The 18,445-nt window shown below is 48.3% G+C and overlaps 5 protein-coding genes across 12 annotated transcripts; 3 read left to right on the forward strand and 2 right to left on the reverse strand.

Annotated features, from left to right (window-relative positions):
- The first annotated feature begins 304 nt into the window (after positions 1–304).
- Positions 305–1,288, forward strand: LOC108121014 (dnaJ homolog subfamily C member 30, mitochondrial). The gene has a single exon (XM_017234911.3). It carries the CDS (start codon positions 415–417, stop codon positions 1,099–1,101), a length of 687 nt encoding a protein of 228 aa, XP_017090400.2. The 5' UTR covers positions 305–414; the 3' UTR covers positions 1,102–1,288.
- LOC108121013 (18S rRNA (guanine-N(7))-methyltransferase) lies at positions 1,289–2,931 on the reverse strand. Of its 3 annotated transcripts, none has more exons than XM_070282051.1 (5): positions 2,904–2,931; positions 2,278–2,331; positions 2,185–2,222; positions 1,559–2,124; positions 1,289–1,497 (listed from the first exon to the last, which is right to left on the reverse strand). In XM_070282051.1, exons 2-5 carry the CDS (start codon positions 2,314–2,316, stop codon positions 1,310–1,312), a joined length of 831 nt encoding a protein of 276 aa, XP_070138152.1. In that variant the 5' UTR covers positions 2,317–2,331; positions 2,904–2,931; the 3' UTR covers positions 1,289–1,309. The 3 variants fall into 3 exon arrangements, with proteins under 3 accessions (XP_070138152.1, XP_070138151.1, XP_017090398.1); XM_070282050.1 differs by lacking the exon at positions 2,904–2,931 and adding an exon at positions 2,718–2,852; XM_017234909.3 differs by lacking the exon at positions 2,904–2,931 and having other exon boundaries at positions 2,278–2,419.
- Positions 2,473–16,038, forward strand: LOC108121003 (HEAT repeat-containing protein 5B). Of its 6 annotated transcripts, none has more exons than XM_017234899.3 (8): positions 2,473–2,624; positions 7,457–7,867; positions 7,929–9,569; positions 9,627–9,900; positions 10,016–10,048; positions 10,267–13,993; positions 14,931–14,951; positions 15,302–16,038. In XM_017234899.3, exons 2-8 carry the CDS (start codon positions 7,530–7,532, stop codon positions 15,628–15,630), a joined length of 6,363 nt encoding a protein of 2,120 aa, XP_017090388.2. In that variant the 5' UTR covers positions 2,473–2,624; positions 7,457–7,529; the 3' UTR covers positions 15,631–16,038. The 6 variants fall into 6 exon arrangements, with proteins under 6 accessions (XP_017090388.2, XP_017090383.2, XP_017090385.2 ...); XM_017234894.3 differs by lacking the exon at positions 2,473–2,624 and adding an exon at positions 5,667–6,023; XM_017234898.3 differs by lacking the exon at positions 2,473–2,624 and adding an exon at positions 7,320–7,335.
- On the forward strand, positions 3,663–4,952 carry ImpE3 (Ecdysone-inducible gene E3). The gene has a single exon (XM_017234908.3). It carries the CDS (start codon positions 3,895–3,897, stop codon positions 4,855–4,857), a length of 963 nt encoding a protein of 320 aa, XP_017090397.2. The 5' UTR covers positions 3,663–3,894; the 3' UTR covers positions 4,858–4,952.
- Positions 16,023–18,341, reverse strand: Pbp95 (proximal sequence element A Pbp95). The gene is made up of 3 exons (XM_017234900.3): positions 17,845–18,341; positions 17,232–17,781; positions 16,023–17,178 (listed from the first exon to the last, which is right to left on the reverse strand). Exons 1-3 carry the CDS (start codon positions 18,304–18,306, stop codon positions 16,055–16,057), a joined length of 2,136 nt encoding a protein of 711 aa, XP_017090389.2. The 5' UTR covers positions 18,307–18,341; the 3' UTR covers positions 16,023–16,054.
- Between the last annotated feature and the right edge of the window lie 104 nt (positions 18,342–18,445).

Here is an 18,445-nt window from a genome sequence, read left to right on the forward strand (position 1 = left end):
CAGTACTAGCTTTAAATAACTAAGCTGAATAAATGATTAAAAATTCAAATTGGTTTTAAAAATAAAACAGGCATATAATTACAGAAAGATTATATTTATATGATCGCTACAAAGTCCATATAAGAAAGAAAATCACATACCATTTATATAGAAATAAATGTTATGAAAAATATATTTCCTTAAAAATATTTGTAATATTAGTAAGCTCCAATAGAATTAAAACTAAGTTACTTCTTTTTTTAAATTTTAATTTGGCGGGGAAAATCGGTTATCGGACTATCGAAGTTCTCGATTCAAAAACAACCTAGGTGAACAAGTTCAAGTTCAGCCAGCTGATCCGATTTGTTTTGGTTTTTCATGTGATATAACATAATAAGAAAAATTAAGCGAGAAAAGCCGTTGGGAGCAACTACAATGTTCCAACACGGGCACCTACTGCTCTGGCGGTCAGTAATAGCGCGCAACCTGCACACCTCTCTCGTCCAGCAAATGAGCCACTACGAGTCTTTGGGAATCGGAAAACAATCCACGCAGAACGAAATCAAGGCTGCATATTACAAGCTTTCCATGCTTTACCATCCCGACAAGAACCAAGGAAGCGAAAGTGCGGCTAAGAAGTTTAGAGAAATCAATCAGGCTTACGAGGTGCTTGGTAACTACAGATTGCGGAGGTTGTATGACAAGGGAATTGTGCACACCGCTGGTGCACAATACTCACAGAATGTTCAGGATTATCCCGATCCCGTCGTGGAGGACGATCCAGAAACGAAATTCTACAAATCCCGCTTTCAGAAGTCAAAGGTGGCCGACTCCGAGGGACGGACTCCAATCTACGATTTTGACGAATGGTCCCGGTGCCACTACGGAAAGTCGTTCGACCGTAGACAGGCTGCTCAGGCAAAGCACGAACGAATCAGAGTACAAAAAGAGGCTAACCAGATTTCGGGTCAGACGGATTTGGTTTTGCTATCACTGCTCTTTGCCGGAGTTTCATTATATCTCATGTTCCTGGCGGAGAGCTCCTATGATAATCCAAAAACGCGAGCGGAAGAGCGGCACAAACGGTTAAGAGAGGAGCAAGGTCGGGTAGCCAAGGAATAGTATAACTTGAATCCGGCATAAGCATAGGTTTAGGCTTTAATGTTTTAATGAAGATGTCTGTTTTTGTGGATAGGAATCGAAAGGCCTTAGTTTTCAAGACACTAAGTTGCTAAATAAATTATGAATAAGGAAGCCTCCATGAGAATGTGAATTCAAATGTGTAAATAAATAGACAATTTCATGACGAGATTAACAAAATTAACTTTAATTAAAATCTTCCGCTGCGTTTTCGAGCAGTGTATTTTGTATCTGGACGTGTTTCCAATCCCTGGCGACGTCTGCGCTCTTTCTTGGCCAAAATCCAATCCCTGGACTTCTTGGGCGCCTTGCCGCGGGCTTCACGACAAGCATCGCGTTTTTTAATGTAGTTGACCCGTCGCTCTTCTTCTGGAGAACCTATATGAAGAAATCAAATAATTATGATCGATGATTGATAAAAAGAATAACTAAATCTTACCCAGCGCTTTTGGCAGTTCGGCAGCGCCTCCAGTCATTAGAACCAGGTAATATTTCTTGGCTTTGGCAGAGTTTGGATAATCGACAACCAAGCCGCCGTAGAAACCCGCCTTCATTGCCTGCGAGGTAACCATTTCGATTTGGTCCGAGTTCTCCGGATAAAATTGGAAAACAGCGCGAGCAGTACGGGTTAAGCAAGAGAACAGAGTTGTAAAAAACTTAAGTAGTCTCTTGTGCGGATTGTGATACGACTTGTCGGCGTTGCACAGCCACTGGAGGGCAGAGATCGAGATGGCTCCATCAAACGTTCCTGGTTTAAACGGCATTCCCTCGCCCATATCACCCAAGATAACATCTCCAGCCACTTCCCGTTCGACGGCTATGTCGAGCATTGATTTAGATATGTCTATTCCGATCCACATATGATCACTGTCCTCTAGAACGCTGCCTGAAAGGCCGGAACCGCAGCCTATATCCAAAATCAAGCGGGATTCATCATCATCTGGAAGCGCCAGCAGTTCTAAGGCACGTTCGGCCATTTCTACTTGGATCTCAATGATGCGGGTGCTAAAATGTTAATAATTTCACATCAATAATAGTCACAATATTGTAAAATATGATGCTTACTTTGTGGAGTACTTCTTGGCCTCATCGTCGTTGTAGAACTAAATAAATTGCAATCATCAGTATATATCTTGAGTTTAATATATTAATATTTACGATTTCTGGCGGCGCTGAATGCTCGGGTCTCCTGGCCATTTTGACAGTTTCTTTCTAAATTTTAATAAAAAGGTAGCGTTCTTAAATAAACAAACGAACCAAACACACGTGCAAAGAAAACAGCTGTTTTGTTATCGGGAATCCGATACCAACCTGCGGGTGGCCAGTTCCCACAACAAAACAAGTGGACAGCTCCACACGCCCCGCGAGTGGACAGTTTTACATATCAGTGAAAAACATAGCAGTGAAAATTCGTGAAAAGTGCTATTTTCCCTGTTAACTCAAAGCAATAATCATGTGAAGAATGCAATTTAAAGCAAACACTTATCAGTGAACACAGTGAAACGGTGAGTTGTGATAGAAAACTCCGGCAAAATTCATTGGAGGAGAACATTTGCATGAAAGTGTGGGTGCTAGGGTGTGAGTAGAGAAATGGTTACCTGTGCTAGTATTTGTGGGATACTTCTGACGCGTCAACAAATAATTATGGCTAGAGTGTAATGCTAATTAACGTAGTTATTTTTGTTAACAGAAATGCTTATATAAACTTTTATGGATGTCTTCTAGAGTGCCAATTGGCGAACGAAACCCGTTAACCAGTTAACCCGCTATGTCGACTCGTTTACCTTGCTCCCTTTTACTCAAAAAAAGCGAAATTTCCTCTAGCCAAAAAAAGAAGAAATAAACAATAACAAAAGCAGGTTAAAAGACTCTCACAGGTAGAAGTCATGCTCTCGTTATGGCATCTCCTTAGCGCTCTCTTTACAGCTGTTTCTCTCTCGACTCCCCTCTTATCACAGATCAATAAAATGATTCAGTGGCTGTCAAACCAGTGAAATACATTTCAAACTGCATTACAAATTGCATTTTTAAGATGTACCTTTTTTTTTTGCGAAATAAATAAAGCACCCGAATTCAGGTTTATATGCGGCTTTGTTTGTATGTAGTTTTTGCATATTTATGAGCCCATCGGCACGGCTCGGCCCAAAACTGGTTCTTCTTTTTGGCAACGGAACATCTTTCACTCTTTCCAAGAACAACATTCCCAATCCCAATCCCCATTCGGTGGTTACAAAATTGACGCAACAAGACGCGCTCGCGGTCGCTGGCCTCTCCACTCAACAAGTTTGCCAAAACCCCCAAAACGAAGCAGCAGGTGGGAATTCAGAAGCGGTATATGGAGACATGGATACCCTTTCAAAGGAATGGGTTCAACATTCTGGATAAAAATTTAAAAGATAATGAGAAATAAAGAATAGATATTTTATTCCTTGTTCTATCAAGCTTATTAAAGACCATTATATAACTATTACCCCCTTTTATTAAGTTAGTTTCTTAATAAATTCATAACTAAGAACAATATGTCCATACCTCCTTCGCAAGTCAGTGTATAAACTACAACCGAACCCGCAAACTGACATCCATTTTGGAAACCAGATACAGATACTGGGGACAAAGACTTCCACAGACAGATACAGATACAACTGGAGAGCCAACTACAGATGCTCACAGGCTGCTGGGAAGAAGAGTCGGTCGGGCCTCAGTTGTGCGCCTCCAGTTCCCCAGAGCAAACCAAGTCGTTCCCGCCGGAAGAAAGTAAGGAAAGAAGATCAAGAAATGCGCAGCAGTGTGGTGATTAGGCCACTGCTGGTGGTTCTGCTATTGGGTCACCTGTCGTCTCCCGTTGAACCTGCTAACCTGCTGACCAGCTTTCTGCCGGCCTCCATGCAGGCACTGGCCTATTACATAGACCTTCTCCAGTATGAGCCACTTTCGAGCACAACGGTGGAGCCGCCTTTCAGTGCGGACGATGGAGGAGAATCCACCACAACCAGTGCACCCCCGCCAACAACGGCGAGGCCCACAAGAGCGAGGACTACTACCAGGCGACCGGGATCTTCCTCCTCTGGCTGGTGGCAGCCACCGAGCTGGTGGGAGACTCCCCAAAGAACCACCACCACGGAGAAACCAAGTGCACCGCCCACTCCCCCGCATCACCCCGCTATTTTTGCACCGCCTTCCCATTTAGAAGCCGCCAAAGTACTCGAGGGTCATGACCTCTTCGGAGAGATTGGCGATGATGCGGACTTTGACAAGCTGCCTCTATCGTTGATTCGCGACATTCAATCGGAAAACGAAGACTTCACCAACGATGTTGAATCGCTGGACAACTTTTTGCGGCTCTACGACGACAACTACGGACGGGCGGCATTCGATTTCGAGTCTGCGATGGATCGCTGGAGCAGTGCCTCCATAGCGGGCAAGAAGAGAGTGCCACCCACCAAGCCCTACGTGGACTTTCTGCTGGTATACGATCTGCTGAAGCGAGACGCCAAGGCCAACAACCTCAGCAAGTACGAAGGATACTCCGAGGACTTGCTCGAGCAGCTCCACGAACTGTCCCAAGCTTCGTCCGCCCGACAGCTACACACTCTCTTCCAGAGGATGTTGCTGCGGGGTGATATCCAGCGAAGCGACGTAGTTTCCCGCGTCCAGGGCATCATCAAGGACCTGGGGAACCCGAACAGTCCCACCTCCAAGGCGTTGACTTACATCCCCAGTATGCAGTTTCTACCCTAAGATCTTAGGATAAGTCGCAATAAAGTCGAGAAACGAGTGGACCTCATAGTTCTGTGTGGAATTTTTAATGATTTTACGGATTGGGGCCATCAAGCCAGACATTATACTATAAAAAATCAAACTCTTAATATACTTATAGATTTCTTTAATAATCAATAAAAAATGGAATGTATTACGACTATTTTTTGCTTAATAACTATCTTTATAGATCAGGTTTTAGTTAGTTCTTCAGTAAAAAGTTTATTGATTGCCCCAAATGCCCCGTCATATGCCACACATTCGCGACCGGAAACGCCACTTAAACTAGCCCGCTAGGACACACCTCCTTTCCATTAACCCTTATTCGTGTTGACTAACTGGCCAAACTGACACATTGACACAATTGCGGGTTAATGTATTGCCGATAAAATCAGCCGGTTACTATTTGTTGTTTTTGTTGCATTTCGCATCAGCTGCGATGCTGTATTTGCGACGTCATCAACGAACGGCTCTTGCTCTCTTGCTTTCTCCCACCCTATCGCTCTTTCTCTCCGCCCACCCTGCTATGATTTGCTTTCTCTCCTAGGCGCTCTGGCTCTCTACTCTCCGATTACACTTAAAAAAAAAAAAGCTTTTAAGAATTTTAAATATTTTATTATTTACTTTGATTGAGAAGGAATTTTAATAATGGCTTAGACGTTTTTTTTATTTTGAAAAATATAAAAATTAGTAAAAGAGTACCTACTTTTTCTTGCAGTGCATTGAGTTTGATTTTCGCAAGCCCAAAGTACTCTCTCGCCGAGTCGCGGGTTCACTTTGTTTTTGTACTCGGGGCGCGTAGCAAGTGTTGGCGGATCTGGCTCGGCCTGTTCTTCCGCAAAAGTTCCGCTTTAAATCCCCCCCTCTTATTCGGCCAATTTTCTATTTAAGCCATTAAGTGACTAGCTAGTGAAAAATTAATAGCATAATTGATATTGCAACGCGAACGCAATCGATTTAAGACCGCACCACATACTGGTGTTTGTGGAAAAGTTATTGATTTACGTGAAAGTTTGCGGGCTGCTGCAGAAGAAAGTTTTCTTCGAGAAATGGCTTAAAAAAAAAAAAAAAAAAGGCGAAACAATGGAAAACTTAAACTTTGCACGCACGCCGCAATTTCTGCGCAAAGTTATCTACGAGGCGCGCAGGTAAATGCAGCAAAAAAATAAAAAAAACAATGCAGAGGGGCGGTGGCTGGGGGGTGGTTGGTAAAAGTCAAGCCAACGCACCATCTCCCACCCCCTGAAAAGGAATAACCACCCGCCGGTGAACGGGACACCCTGTTTTTATTTTTTTAGGGGACATGTCTAGCCGGGATTTCCATTCCATGGCTGCTTCTAGACTTCTTTTTTTTTCTCGTTTGTTGCACCTTACAGGTTTTACTTGTTCTCCTTATGGAGGAGACGGAGACGGACAGGGGGGAGGGGCTGGCTGAAAGGTCCAGCAGCCCGGCTGTGTCTTATGTAACTCGAGCCTGGTCGACGTCAATGGTGCGGTGTCCTCATGCCATACAGCCCCTTATAAGACCCCTTTCAGTGTGTATCGTATGGGGCATGTGCAACACGCGACACTCGAGGCGACCGCAAACAAAGGCGGGGAGACAACAAAGAACCCCTTAAAGATACCCCCTTTCTGGACCCGGCCCGGGACACCCTCGAAGAGTTAAATTAGTCATAGGAATCGACATGAAGTCATCTTGCATAAGCTTAAGCTTATAGGATTTTTAATATTTAAGATTTATCTAAAACTTAAACTAAAAATACATTTTATAGGGTATTCCCCAAGGTCTTGTCCTGTAATGCACCCATTCCCCACCCATTATGGTCCTTTGTTTCGGCCACCCCATTACCCATAGCCGGCGGAAAACATTTCGTGCAGGACGAGGACATGACCCCCATACCATACTTGAATTTTCCGAAGGAAAAGTCTTTGTTTTGGATTAATAATTTGGCTCCTCTTGACTTTGCCATCTGTGTCAATGGGCGGCCTGGTATTGGGCCCAAGGCGACAGCTCTTTCCCGCACTTATCACATCCGAAACTGGATGGATGGATGTGTGGGTGTTTTGGATAAAAAAAAAGAAATAAATGGGGCGACTGTGGGTGGGTTGGGGGAGGGAATCTCTAGTGGTAGATGGTGCAGCTTCCGTTCGAAGCGTGCCAAGCGATAAGTTCCAATATGTGTATCGATGGATTCTGAATATGTTTCTTTTCTCTCACAGTCTGGGGCACAATCATCATCATCATCATCATCACAGCCATATATATAGCGAGAGTGATGCATACTTTTCAACAATAGAATTCAATGGAAACCCCAATCCCAACCCCATCCATTAAGTGATGGATAGAGAGGCTGTTAAGAATATTTTAATATTTAAAACAATGCCAGTAATATGATCTCCAAATATGATAATTGATTAGCCAGCTGTTGTTACAAATAATAAGTAGAATCAAATGACAAGGTCATAGTCTCGAGTCTCGAGAGTCTCCACCCACACTACCATCATCCACCAGCCCATATGTTGAGTTTAATTAACGAAACATTCCGCAATTTATAATTTGTTTGTTTTTCGCTCTTTCCAGATCGTTCATTCACAGCGATTCTGCCGCGACCGCATCTGCTGCTCCAGACCCCGAGGAGGAAGCACTATCCGAGATGGAACTAGCCCACACACTGACCCTAAACGAGGAGGCCCTCAAGCAGCTGCCCGAGCACAAGCGCCCGGTGTTCGAGCTGGAGTGGCTGCGCTACCTGGAGAAGGCACTGCCCCAGGTGTCCAAGCCCGAGATCAAGGCCAGCCAAAAGAAGCTGGTCCAGCAGCTCTCCGAGCGGATCCAGGGAGCACCGGGACCGCCTATGCGCAAGCTCATCGCCAGTGCCCTGGCCACGCTCTTCTCGGTGGGCGATACCTTCATGCTGTTCGATACTGTCAACGCCTGCAATGACATCCTTAAGAACAAGGATGACTCACCCAGCTATCTGCCGACCAAGCTGTAAGTAATGCACTCGAGATCTTATCCCACCCAAGATTAATCCCTATAATCTACTTAACAGCGCCGCCATTTGCGTCCTAGGCTCAATGTACGAAAAGCTTGGCAGGATGATGGGTCGCACCTACGAGGACACTGTCCAGATCCTGATACGCACGCTGCGCAACGCAGAGTCGCAGGCTCGCATCGAGATTATGCACACCCTGGAGAAGGTGAACGCTGGCATGGGCACTGCGATCGCCAACGTTCACAAGGACATCTACAAGGCGGCCAAGCACTGCCTCCTGGACAGAGTGATGGCTGTTCGCGTGGCCGCCGCTCGCTGCATCCTCAAGATGATCTACAGTGCCCCGTTCTTGTACCAAACCGAACTGGAGAGCTTGGGAACCCTGTGCTTCCGTGCCTTCGACGGAAGCAACTACGAGGTGCGCTGTGCCGTGGCGCAGCTTCTGGGAACTCTTCTGGCGTACACCCAGCAGCTGGCTGAACTGGCCACTGGAAAGAAGAAACAGACCCAGGCGGCGGCCCTGCAAGCGGCGAAGGGAGCCAACCAGCGTCTAGTGTCGCTGGACGAGGCTCTGGGTATCCTGATGTCTGGATTTCTGCGAGGCGGAGCATCGTTCCTCAAGGGAACTGGAGAGATCATCAAGGGCAGCTCGGGCGTGAACAGGGAAGTGCGAGTGGGTGTAACCCATGCCTATGTGGTCTTTGTCCAATTCATGGGTAGCGTCTGGCTGGAGCGTCAACTGAGCACTTTCCTGGCCCACGTCCTCGATCTGGTGGCCAATCCCAAGGCAGCATGCTCCCACGTGGATGCAGTGTACTCGAGGAAGTGCATCAACTTCATTCTCCGCTCCACCATTGGCAAGATGCTGGGCGAAAAGGCGCAAAGCGCCGCTTGCAAGGAGCTCGTCCATCTTGTCGCCAAGCAGATGAACTCCATCGACTTTAATCCGGAGAATGCAAAGGATTCCAACCAGGAGACCCTCTTCAGTCAGCACTTGCTGGTGTGTGCCCTGCAGGAGCTGAGCTCGCTTCTGATCGGCTTGGGCACCACCGCCCAGAATCTGTTGGGAGACCAATCCCTGCAGGCCATCGACGCCACATGTGCGGTCTTGGTGCATCCTTGTGCCGCTGCTCGGCTGGCTGCCGCCTGGTGCCTGAGATGTGCCTGCGTAGCAGTCCCTGGACAGATCACTCCGTTGATCGACCGTTTTGTGGAGGCCATCGAGCAGATGCGATCCTCGCCGGAAGCCGTCGCCGGCTACAGCTGCGCTTTGGCGGCCATTTTGGGAAGTGTGCGCTACTCGCCACTGGGCATCCCCCACACCAAGGGCAAGGTCGTCTTCAACTGTGCGGAGGAGCTGCTGCGTTCCGCTTCCCAGAATAGCCGCATGTCGCTGCACCGCACCCAGGCCGGATGGCTATTGATTGGCGCCATTATGACCCTGGGATCGCCGGTCGTCAAGGGTTTGCTGCCACGGATGCTTCTGCTTTGGCGCAACTCCTTCCCGAGATCCAACAAGGAGCTGGAGTCTGAGAAGGCTCGGGGTGATGCGTTCACCTGGCAAGTTACCCTGGAGGGCAGGGCGGGAGCACTGTCGGTGATGCACAGCTTCCTTCTCAACTGTCCTGACCTCGTCACCGAGGACATCACTCGTCGCCTGCTCACGCCCATCGAGAGTGCTCTGGCAATGCTGGTGAAGTGAGTATGTTTGTGGGGCTCTTATTCCATCCAACTAACTCGATGGTTCTTCTCCAGCTTGGCCACTGTCCTGAAGAGCTACGGCACTCAGTTGAAGGCACCTGCCGCCATGGTGCGCCTTCGCCTCTTTGAGACCCTCACTCTCCTGCCACCCAATGCTCTGGAGGCCTCCTACACCCATCTCCTCCGTATGCTCGTTTCGGAGTTCACACTTTCGGACAACGCGGCCAATACCACAAACTCGCTGCTGCGAACGCTGTGTCATGGTGATGACTCCATTATCCTGGGCACTTGGTTGCAGGAAACCAACCATCGCACCATCGAGGATCAGGTGAGTGATAGCTTGAGGGAATGTGTCCTTGTGTGTGCTCTGTAAACTGTCTCCCTGTGGAACCCTTTCTCACTGTTTTCTCCAACTTTCTCTTCATAATTGTGCTTTCCCAAAGATGGAGCCCAATCGAAAAGTCGATGGCGAGCATGTAAGTGGAGTGCCCTGATTCCTGGAAACTTTTGTAGCTTCGAGAGGAGCTATACTTTTGTTGTGCATGAGTTAATGTTTTAAATCCTTTGCTTGCTCCTTGGATTTCAATTGATTTTGTCTCGAAAGGACTCTTTTTCTTTGTTTTTTTGTTTTAAATATTATTTTTAAGAATCTCCTTAAAGATTATAATAATAATAAAATTTATTTTCTCCTCAGTTGCAACCGAATAGCGCTGCTGGCTCGGGTGCCTTGGAACACGATCCCTGCTGCTTATACCGTCCCAACTGGTCTGCCCAAGGAACCGGATCGACCGGCGGTACTGTTGCAGCTTCAACGTCCGGATCAGCCATCGTCGGATCCACCACCAACATCCAGCTGATCAGCAAGGCGCAGCAGTGTCCCGGCCCATTGCCGCTGGGAGTGGCCGTGATCGACATGGCAGTTACCCTGTACGGAACCATTTTCCCCAAGGTAGCCAACAAGCATCGTCTCCAAATGCTGGATCACTTCGCCGAGTGCATTCGCCAGGCGAAGAGCAGCCGCCAGGAGGCCGTCCAGATGAACATCTTCACGGCACTGCTCTGTGCTCTGAAGAATCTTACGGACAGCAAGACCAGCTTGGGCCAAGAGGACGTCCGCAAGAGCGCCACTGCCCTGATAGTGGCTTCCCTGACTAGCTCCAACTCGACCATTCGCTGTGCAGCCGGAGAAGCTCTGGGAAGATTGGCCCAGGTGGTGGGAGACTCGCACTTCACAGCGGAATTGGCGCAGAACAGCTTCGACAAACTGAAGTCGGCGAGGGATGTGGTCACGAGGACGGGACACTCGCATGCCCTGGGTTGCCTGCATCGGTATGTCGGCGGCATGGGCTCATCGCAGCACTTGAGCACCAGTGTCTCCATCCTGTTGGCCCTGGGGCAGGACAGTGCCTCGCCGGTGGTGCAAGCCTGGTCCCTGTACGCTCTGGCCCAGATAGCCGACTCCGGAGGACCCATGTTCCGGGGCTACGTGGATGCCACGTTGACGCTCAGCCTGAAGCTCTTGCTCACTGTTCCCCATGCCCATGTGGATGTCCATCAGTGCGTGGGTCGCGTGGTGAATGCCCTAATCACCACAGTGGGACCGGAACTGCAAGGAGGTGTGGCCAGCATGCGAGGATCGTTCCTGTGCTCGGCAGCGCTGCTGCAAGCCCACTCGGATCCTTTGGTTCAAGCCGAAGCAATAGGATGCCTGCAACAGCTGCACTTGTTCGCCTGCAAGTCCCTGCAACTGGAGGAGCTGGTGCCCACGCTGGTCGGCATGCTGGCCAGCAACTATTTCATCCTCCGGAAAGCCTCAGTCTCCTGCCTTCGGCAGCTGGCGCACCGGGAGGCCAAGGAAGTGTGCGAGTTGGCATTGACCATCAATGCCGAGCAGCTGCCGGACTTGGTGATCACCGAGTACGGACTGCCAGGACTGCTCTTCTCGCTGCTGGACACCGAAACTGACGCCGAGATGCTCAGAAACATCCACGACACTCTCACCTCCATGCTGCAAATGCTGGCTGCGGATAACCTCAGCTCTTGGCTGAGCCTCTGCAAGAATGTCCTTACGGTGGCCGTGGAGGGAGGTCTCAACGATGATGCGGCGGGTGGAGATCAGGGGAAAGGCAAGGAGGGCGGCGGCGATCAGGAGGAGGATGACGAAGAAGAGGAATATGCCGACGATGTGACAGAATACCGGGCGGAGGAAAACACATCCACCCATCCGGCAGTGCAGCCACGTTGGCCCACCAGAGTTTTTGCCGCCCAGTGCGTCCGGAGGATTATCGCCAGCTGTGAGGCCGCCAGCCCCGTGCACTTTGACCTTCTGCAGGCCAAGGAGCAGCAACTGATTCGCTCTCGCGGGGACTACCTCATTCTTCACTTGGCGGAACTCATTCGTATGTCTTTCATGGCGGCCACATCTGACTCGGATCAGCTACGTCTAGAGGGTCTCCGCACGCTCCAGGAGATCATCGATCGGTTCGCCAATATCCCAGAGCCGGAGTTCCCTGGACATCTGCTTCTGGAACAGTTTCAGGCTCAGGTGGGAGCCGCTCTGCGACCCGCTTTCGCTCCAGACACTCCCTCCCACGTGACGGCAGCCGCCTGTGAAGTTTGCTCCGCCTGGATCGGCTCCGGGGTGGCCAGAGACATTGGAGATCTGCGGCGTGTCCACCAGCTACTGGTGAGCTCCCTGAGCAAGCTATCGTCCAAAACCAACAGCACCCAGCTGTACAACGAGTCCATGGCCACCCTGGAGAAGCTGAGCATCCTCAAGGCCTGGGCCGAAGTCTACATCGTGGCCATGCTGAGCAATGGAAAGGCGCCGGCCTCTTTGTTGAATCTGCAATCGCAGGAGTCGGGCATCCCATCCCTGACCAATGTGGAAGCAGATCTGGATCTGCCGGAGAGCAGGGGCGAAAGTCTCCTGGGCTTGGTGCAGCCGGAGCTCCACAACCTCTCCACCCACTGGCTGAGTGCAATGAAGGACCACGCCCTGCTCCTGCTCCCAGCCGAGTTCCAGTCTCAGCTACCACACGACGGCGGAGCGTTCTACACCACGGACACGATTAACTCCTCGAAACCCCACTACATGACCAGTTGGCCACCCATCCTGTACGCCTCGGCCCTTTGGTTGAGGGACGAGGGCTTCGCCCGGCATCTGGACACCGATGAAGCTGCTGCGGAGTCCAACAACAACCAGATCACGCACGGTTCCCTGTCGGCGGACCGATTCCACATGATCTTCGGCATCTGCATGGAGGCTCTGTGCAGCATGAGGAGTTCCGAGCGGCCGAGGAATATTATTAGTTGCCTGAGGTCGTTGCACAGCATCTTCGACTCGGACTGGGCCAGGAGACAGCTGGTCAAGGATCGGGCACTCACCATAGAACTCTGCCACGTGCTGCACCGACAGATTCTGACCAGAGATGAGCTGCTGGTCCAACTTCTCTGCGTGGAAATACTGAAGCAGACAATAAGGGCCGCTCGGGAGGATGTGGAGAGGAAGCGGGACGACAATGCCAACTCAGAAGACGAGAAGAGAGGAGAGCGGTTGGGCGAGGACGACTCCATGCAGCCGGGCAGCTCCCACGTCTACGCAGTCCTGGAGGTCTGTCTTTGCCTGTTTGTTCGTCAGATTCCCAGCATGAATCCCACACGGCAGGGATCCGGTCTCCAGTTGGACTTCTCGTACGCCAAAATGGCCACCGGCACGTCGTTCTTCTCGGTGCTGGGCGACGACAATGGTCTGCTGGTGGCCAGCGGGCTGCAGTGCGTCGAACAGTTGCTGGACTTGTGCACGCCGAAGGGAGCATTGGCCATTCTGCCCACCGTCCTCTACATGACCACCAGCATCATGAAGGAGATCGCCAATAAGTCGTCCATTGATAGCACCATCCTGGCCAATACCAGCGCAGTGAAGGCTGCTCTGCAATGTCTGCGCTCCGTTTGCGTCCACAAGTGGGCCAAGGTGGAGGAGACTGCCGAGGAGTGGCAGCAGTTGCTCCAAAGCGCACTGGCCACCATTGTCGATTTGACGAAGACCGCCGGCGACAACGAGGAGCGCAAGGTGGACGAGGTCACCATGCTGCTGGCCATCGCTGTTTTCATCCTGCACACGCCCGCCGCAGTTGTGGCCACGCCCTCGCTGCAGTATCCCTGCATCAACCACTTCCGGCAGTGCCTGCAGTCGGAGCACATGTCTGTAAAGCTGCGATGCATCGAGACCACGCGCTCCATCTTTGCCCAGGCGGAACTGAAGACAGCCACCCCTTATATCCACGCCCTGGCTCCGCGAATCATCGAGTCGCTGTACGCGGAGTCCAGCAAAGCGCCGTCCAACGAGCTGGAGCTGCAGGTCACCCTGGAGAGCATAGTCACCGTGGAGCAGCTGATAGATCTGGCAGAGCCACAACATCGTAAGTGGATGGTTTTTTTAATCTTATGATGGTCTTGTCTAAATAAGAGGGGTATTCCGGTTAAGGTCTTTGGAATAGAGGGGTTTTTTTGGATCTACTTGATAAAGTTATAGACTAAAGTTATGGGATTAAGTCAACCGATCCTTATGAAATTTGGTAGATCGGATCATATGGCCCAGAATAGAATTTGTAGGAACTTTCTATCTTCAAAAACACGAAAGTAAGGTCATTTTCAATAGTTCAGGTATAGGAAGCTGGGAAGCTATAGGACTTAGTCCCCTATATGGCCCACAGGGTTGGCTATATCTTTCCAAATTCTCATCCGATTTTCAAGCGGAATACCTTAAACGATTTTTGGATCGATTCTCCACCATTCTGCATCAAAATCCTGAGACCAAATATTTTTTAGATTTTTTGTCCATTTTTTGTAATGGGATTCCTTAAAAATGGGAAGGTTATCCAAGGGTATAAAAGTTTTAAATTTTTTTTAATGCTGCTTTTTGGGTAACGTAACTGCGTGTAACCCCTTAATATGGCATTACAGGCTCTTAATATTATTTAAAATAAGAGATTACAAGAAAATGAACCAAAGACCTTTGATACTGGAATACCCTATTAGAGAAACTAGTGGACCGCGTCCTCCACTCTAGTATGTAACACTTCCCCGTCCATTGCTCCTCCCAACATTTCCATAGAAACTGCATTGGCCATTTAGGCTGCGATGTCATGTCCTTTTTCTATAAATACATCCTTAGATCCACACCCTTCGACGGCAGCCAAAAATGTTAAAAAATAAGTGCACACCTTTGTGATAAAAAGAAATGCGTTATTATATTTTTGCTCTTTTCTCTGTCTTCTCTTTTTAATCAACTCACTAAATCATAAACAAAACACTAAATTATAAAAATAAAAAAATTATAAAACAAAACCCTGTTAGGAAACATGAACTTGCTACAAGGTAAATAGAAGAGCTTGATTAAAATTCACCTGTTTCATGTTGACAGTGCGTTTCAGAATTAAAGGGCAGTATATCCGACTATATAAAGTCCTTAATTAAACCTCTAACTTAATATTTATAAACCTGTTAACTGCCTTATAGTTCTGAAACGCCTCGAAAATGCACACTCGATGTTTATAATGCACCCAACCTCTATAATAGCCCGACACATAGACTATAAATGCCGACCAAAAATCACGCTTTAAATGTTGCATGTTTGTCGATCGTAGTCTGGATTTCTGATGAAAAATGTTCAGTTTATAGCACCATTAAAGCCGAATATTAAAACTCCATCATCATCCTCTTCACAGACATCCAAATGCTGACGCTGCTGGTGCCCGTACTTATTGGATTCCTGGCCGAGCCAAGTCGACTTCGAACGTTGCCAAAGTACCAGAGGCAGTTGCACGATCAGGCATTGCAGTGGCTCCTGAAGATCGGTCCCAAATACCCCAAGGAGTTCAAGGCCCTGATGGGCCAGACGCCGGAGTTGCGACAGAAATTGGAGGCCGCCATCCGCAGCCAGCAGCAGTCGATTAACATCGCCCAGAAGGCATCCGAGGCCCAGAGGAGCGGCCTGCTGGCCAAGCCACAAAAGCCCACGATCAAGCTGAAAACGGATTTCAGCAACTTCCAATAAGCCTCAACTTCAATAATGTTAATTATAACGCCTAAATGCTTTGCAAGAATCGACAAAAAAATGTACAGAAGGACTAAGCTTTGGAAAGGATTACAATAAAGTTGAATAGCAGAGTCCCCCATCGAAAAGACACAGGTTTTCAGCCCATTTTAAATGGCTGATTCCCATCAATGAGGCAGGAGGCAGAGCTTATTGTGCAATTTTTATAATTTGAATAAAAAGAGCCTTCAAAGATTAAGATCAGCTTCTTGGCGATCATGCGGTCCGGCATTTGATTTTTCTGCTAAAACGTGAATCACAATGAAAGTACCTACAAGTTTCTAAATTATTTGTTAGCTATTGTAACAATCTATTGTACGACGCGATATAAACTAAACAAAGAATAAATAAAACTTATAAAGCTTAAAATTAGTTAATACTAATGCTAGGGTACTATGTACTCTACTTCTGTTTCTTCCTTCATAGTCACTGTGACAGCAGTTTCGTCTTCGCTCAGCGGTTCCGATTTGAGGGTTTCCTTTGGCGTGTTATAGGCACAGTTTACGTTCTCTCCCATTTGAACAAACTTCGGTGTGGGTCTTGGTAACGCCCGTAAGCAGCTGGGCAGTTGGGTGAAAAGCTGCGATTCCAAACGACTCAGTAAAGTGGTTCTATAGAAGAGTGCCCTCAGTCTCTGTCTAAACAGCTGAATAGGTGGATCGGATTCGTTGTAGACAAGATCTTTTTCCGGCATCTTGCGACAGTCTCCGGAAAGAATGCAGAGAGCTCGAAATCCCATCATTGTGGACCAGTTAGGCGGGAGGAGCGTACTTTTCAGATGTATCCTTTCCTCCGGTAGTTCACCCATCATTTGATTGTAGCTTTCTTGCAGTTCTTCAGGCATAGAAGCCCCTAATATGGGCTGGGGCCGAACCGGTGGATAGTAACTTAAAGCTTTGGCTGCATAGGCGAGATTCGACTTATCTTTGGGCAACGAAAAGGTCACTGGAGTTAGCAACTGCAAGTTGTAACCATACTTGAAGTAGTCATGGAACTCTGCTTCAACTTTTCCCATTTTAGGATTATTTGGTTTGGTTATCTTTGGTCTTTTTGCCCGGGATTTGGGTTTAATTTCCATTTTGGCGATCGAATCTGGATCCTCCTGCCATTCCTGCAAGCACTGCGCCCAATTTTCGGCAGTAACCGAGGCCACTTTCCGCGATCTGCGCCGCGGCAAGTCCTCTACCGATGCCGTCGGGTTCTGTTCCAGAAATCTCTTAATGACCAGGAAACGGGTTCGGCAACTGGTACGCGAGTGGTTGCCCAGGAAAGTGGCGCAGCTCAGCCACTGGGAGGTACCGTTTTCAGTAACGAATTCCATCAACCGGTTGTCGTCCTCCACAGACCATGCGTCGGTCTTGTTCCGTTGAGCCAGCGTGTTGTGATAGCGCGTTCGTAGTTGCGCAAGGGATCGATTTGGGAAGAGTGAGCGCGGAAAGCAGTTAAATTTCCCATTGTACTCTTCAACTGCAGCGAATAGCATCATATCTTCCTTGGCGGTAAAGGGTGCTGCAATTTTTAAATAAGATTAAATAAAATAAAGAATAAACATTAATACTAACCATGACTAATGCTGGGATGCAGAACATACATGTATCGACCGATTATCGTTGACTTTGACCTGCCTGGAAAATATTCCAAAACTTTGTTCCAATTAGTAATGCCATTCACCGAATGCTTTTGCACCATCGTCCGGAGTCTGTCGTTTTCCTCTTCAGTCCATCGGTTCCCGGTGCTAGGCTCGATTAAGTGCCGCAGGTTTGTGTTGATTCGAACGAAACACTGGTAGTCAGATCGCCGATCGGTGTATGAGGCTATCACTTCCCAATTCTGCATCCCGTTGGCCGTCGCCACTGCAAGCAAGTTATCATCTTCCTCCTGCGTCCATTCTCCACGATTGCGATCTGGGTGCAGGTAAAATCGCCACATTGCCTCGCAACTATAGGCCGAGTGGCGATACTCCAGATCAATGATACTGATCTGATTCCAATCGATGCTAAAGTTGCTGTCCGCGGAACCCAAAAGGCTAGCTAACGATTGTACATGCCGTTCAATTGGTCTTCGCTTACGTTTAATTGAGGGTTTATCTTGGTCCTTACAATGATCCAGCAGCTGGATGAATATCCATTGATGTGTTAAGGAATATTAGTGTCTTCTTTAAACTGAAAAACTTACTTGCTGTTTAATGCCCATGATAACATTCTTTTTGTCGAGTAAAGTCCAGACATGCCGAGATCGCATATCGAAATCGGTAGGAAACATTTCTGTTAGACACCGACTATCGTAGTCCTCATTGTTGGGGCAACTGCGACCATCAATATCCCGGAAGTAGAGGTTTCCTTTGAAGTGAAAGGTGCCTTTACGCAGAATGGCACCGCTTAAAGAAAGATTTTCCTGGCCATATCGGGATCGAGGCTGCATGCGACGCTTCAAGATTTCCTGATTCCGGTCGTAGCGAGCCTTTACAATCTGGAGAAGATGCAGGATCTTGTCCCTCACCTGGTGCAACCGGCGTTGCAGCTCTTGATTCAGCAAAAGGGCATTAATGTCGGTCGGTGCCTGGGTGCTACGTATCAACCTATTTATTTCCGACACCAGCTGGTGCTGGTTCAGCTGAAAATCCTCTATGCCATCCATCGGGGGTCAGGGATTTGTTTATATGAAATGCAATTTGCAAATTGAGATGACACTATTTCACAGTTGATGTGAACCAGTTCCGGTTCGATAACAATTTCTTAAAATATTAGTTTTTTGTCTCTTTTCTTTCAAAAAAAGC

The sequence above is a fragment of the Drosophila bipectinata genome, chromosome 3R, assembly GCF_030179905.1.
Source record: "Drosophila bipectinata strain 14024-0381.07 chromosome 3R, DbipHiC1v2, whole genome shotgun sequence".
Lineage (NCBI taxonomy): Eukaryota > Metazoa > Arthropoda > Insecta > Diptera > Drosophilidae > Drosophila > Drosophila bipectinata.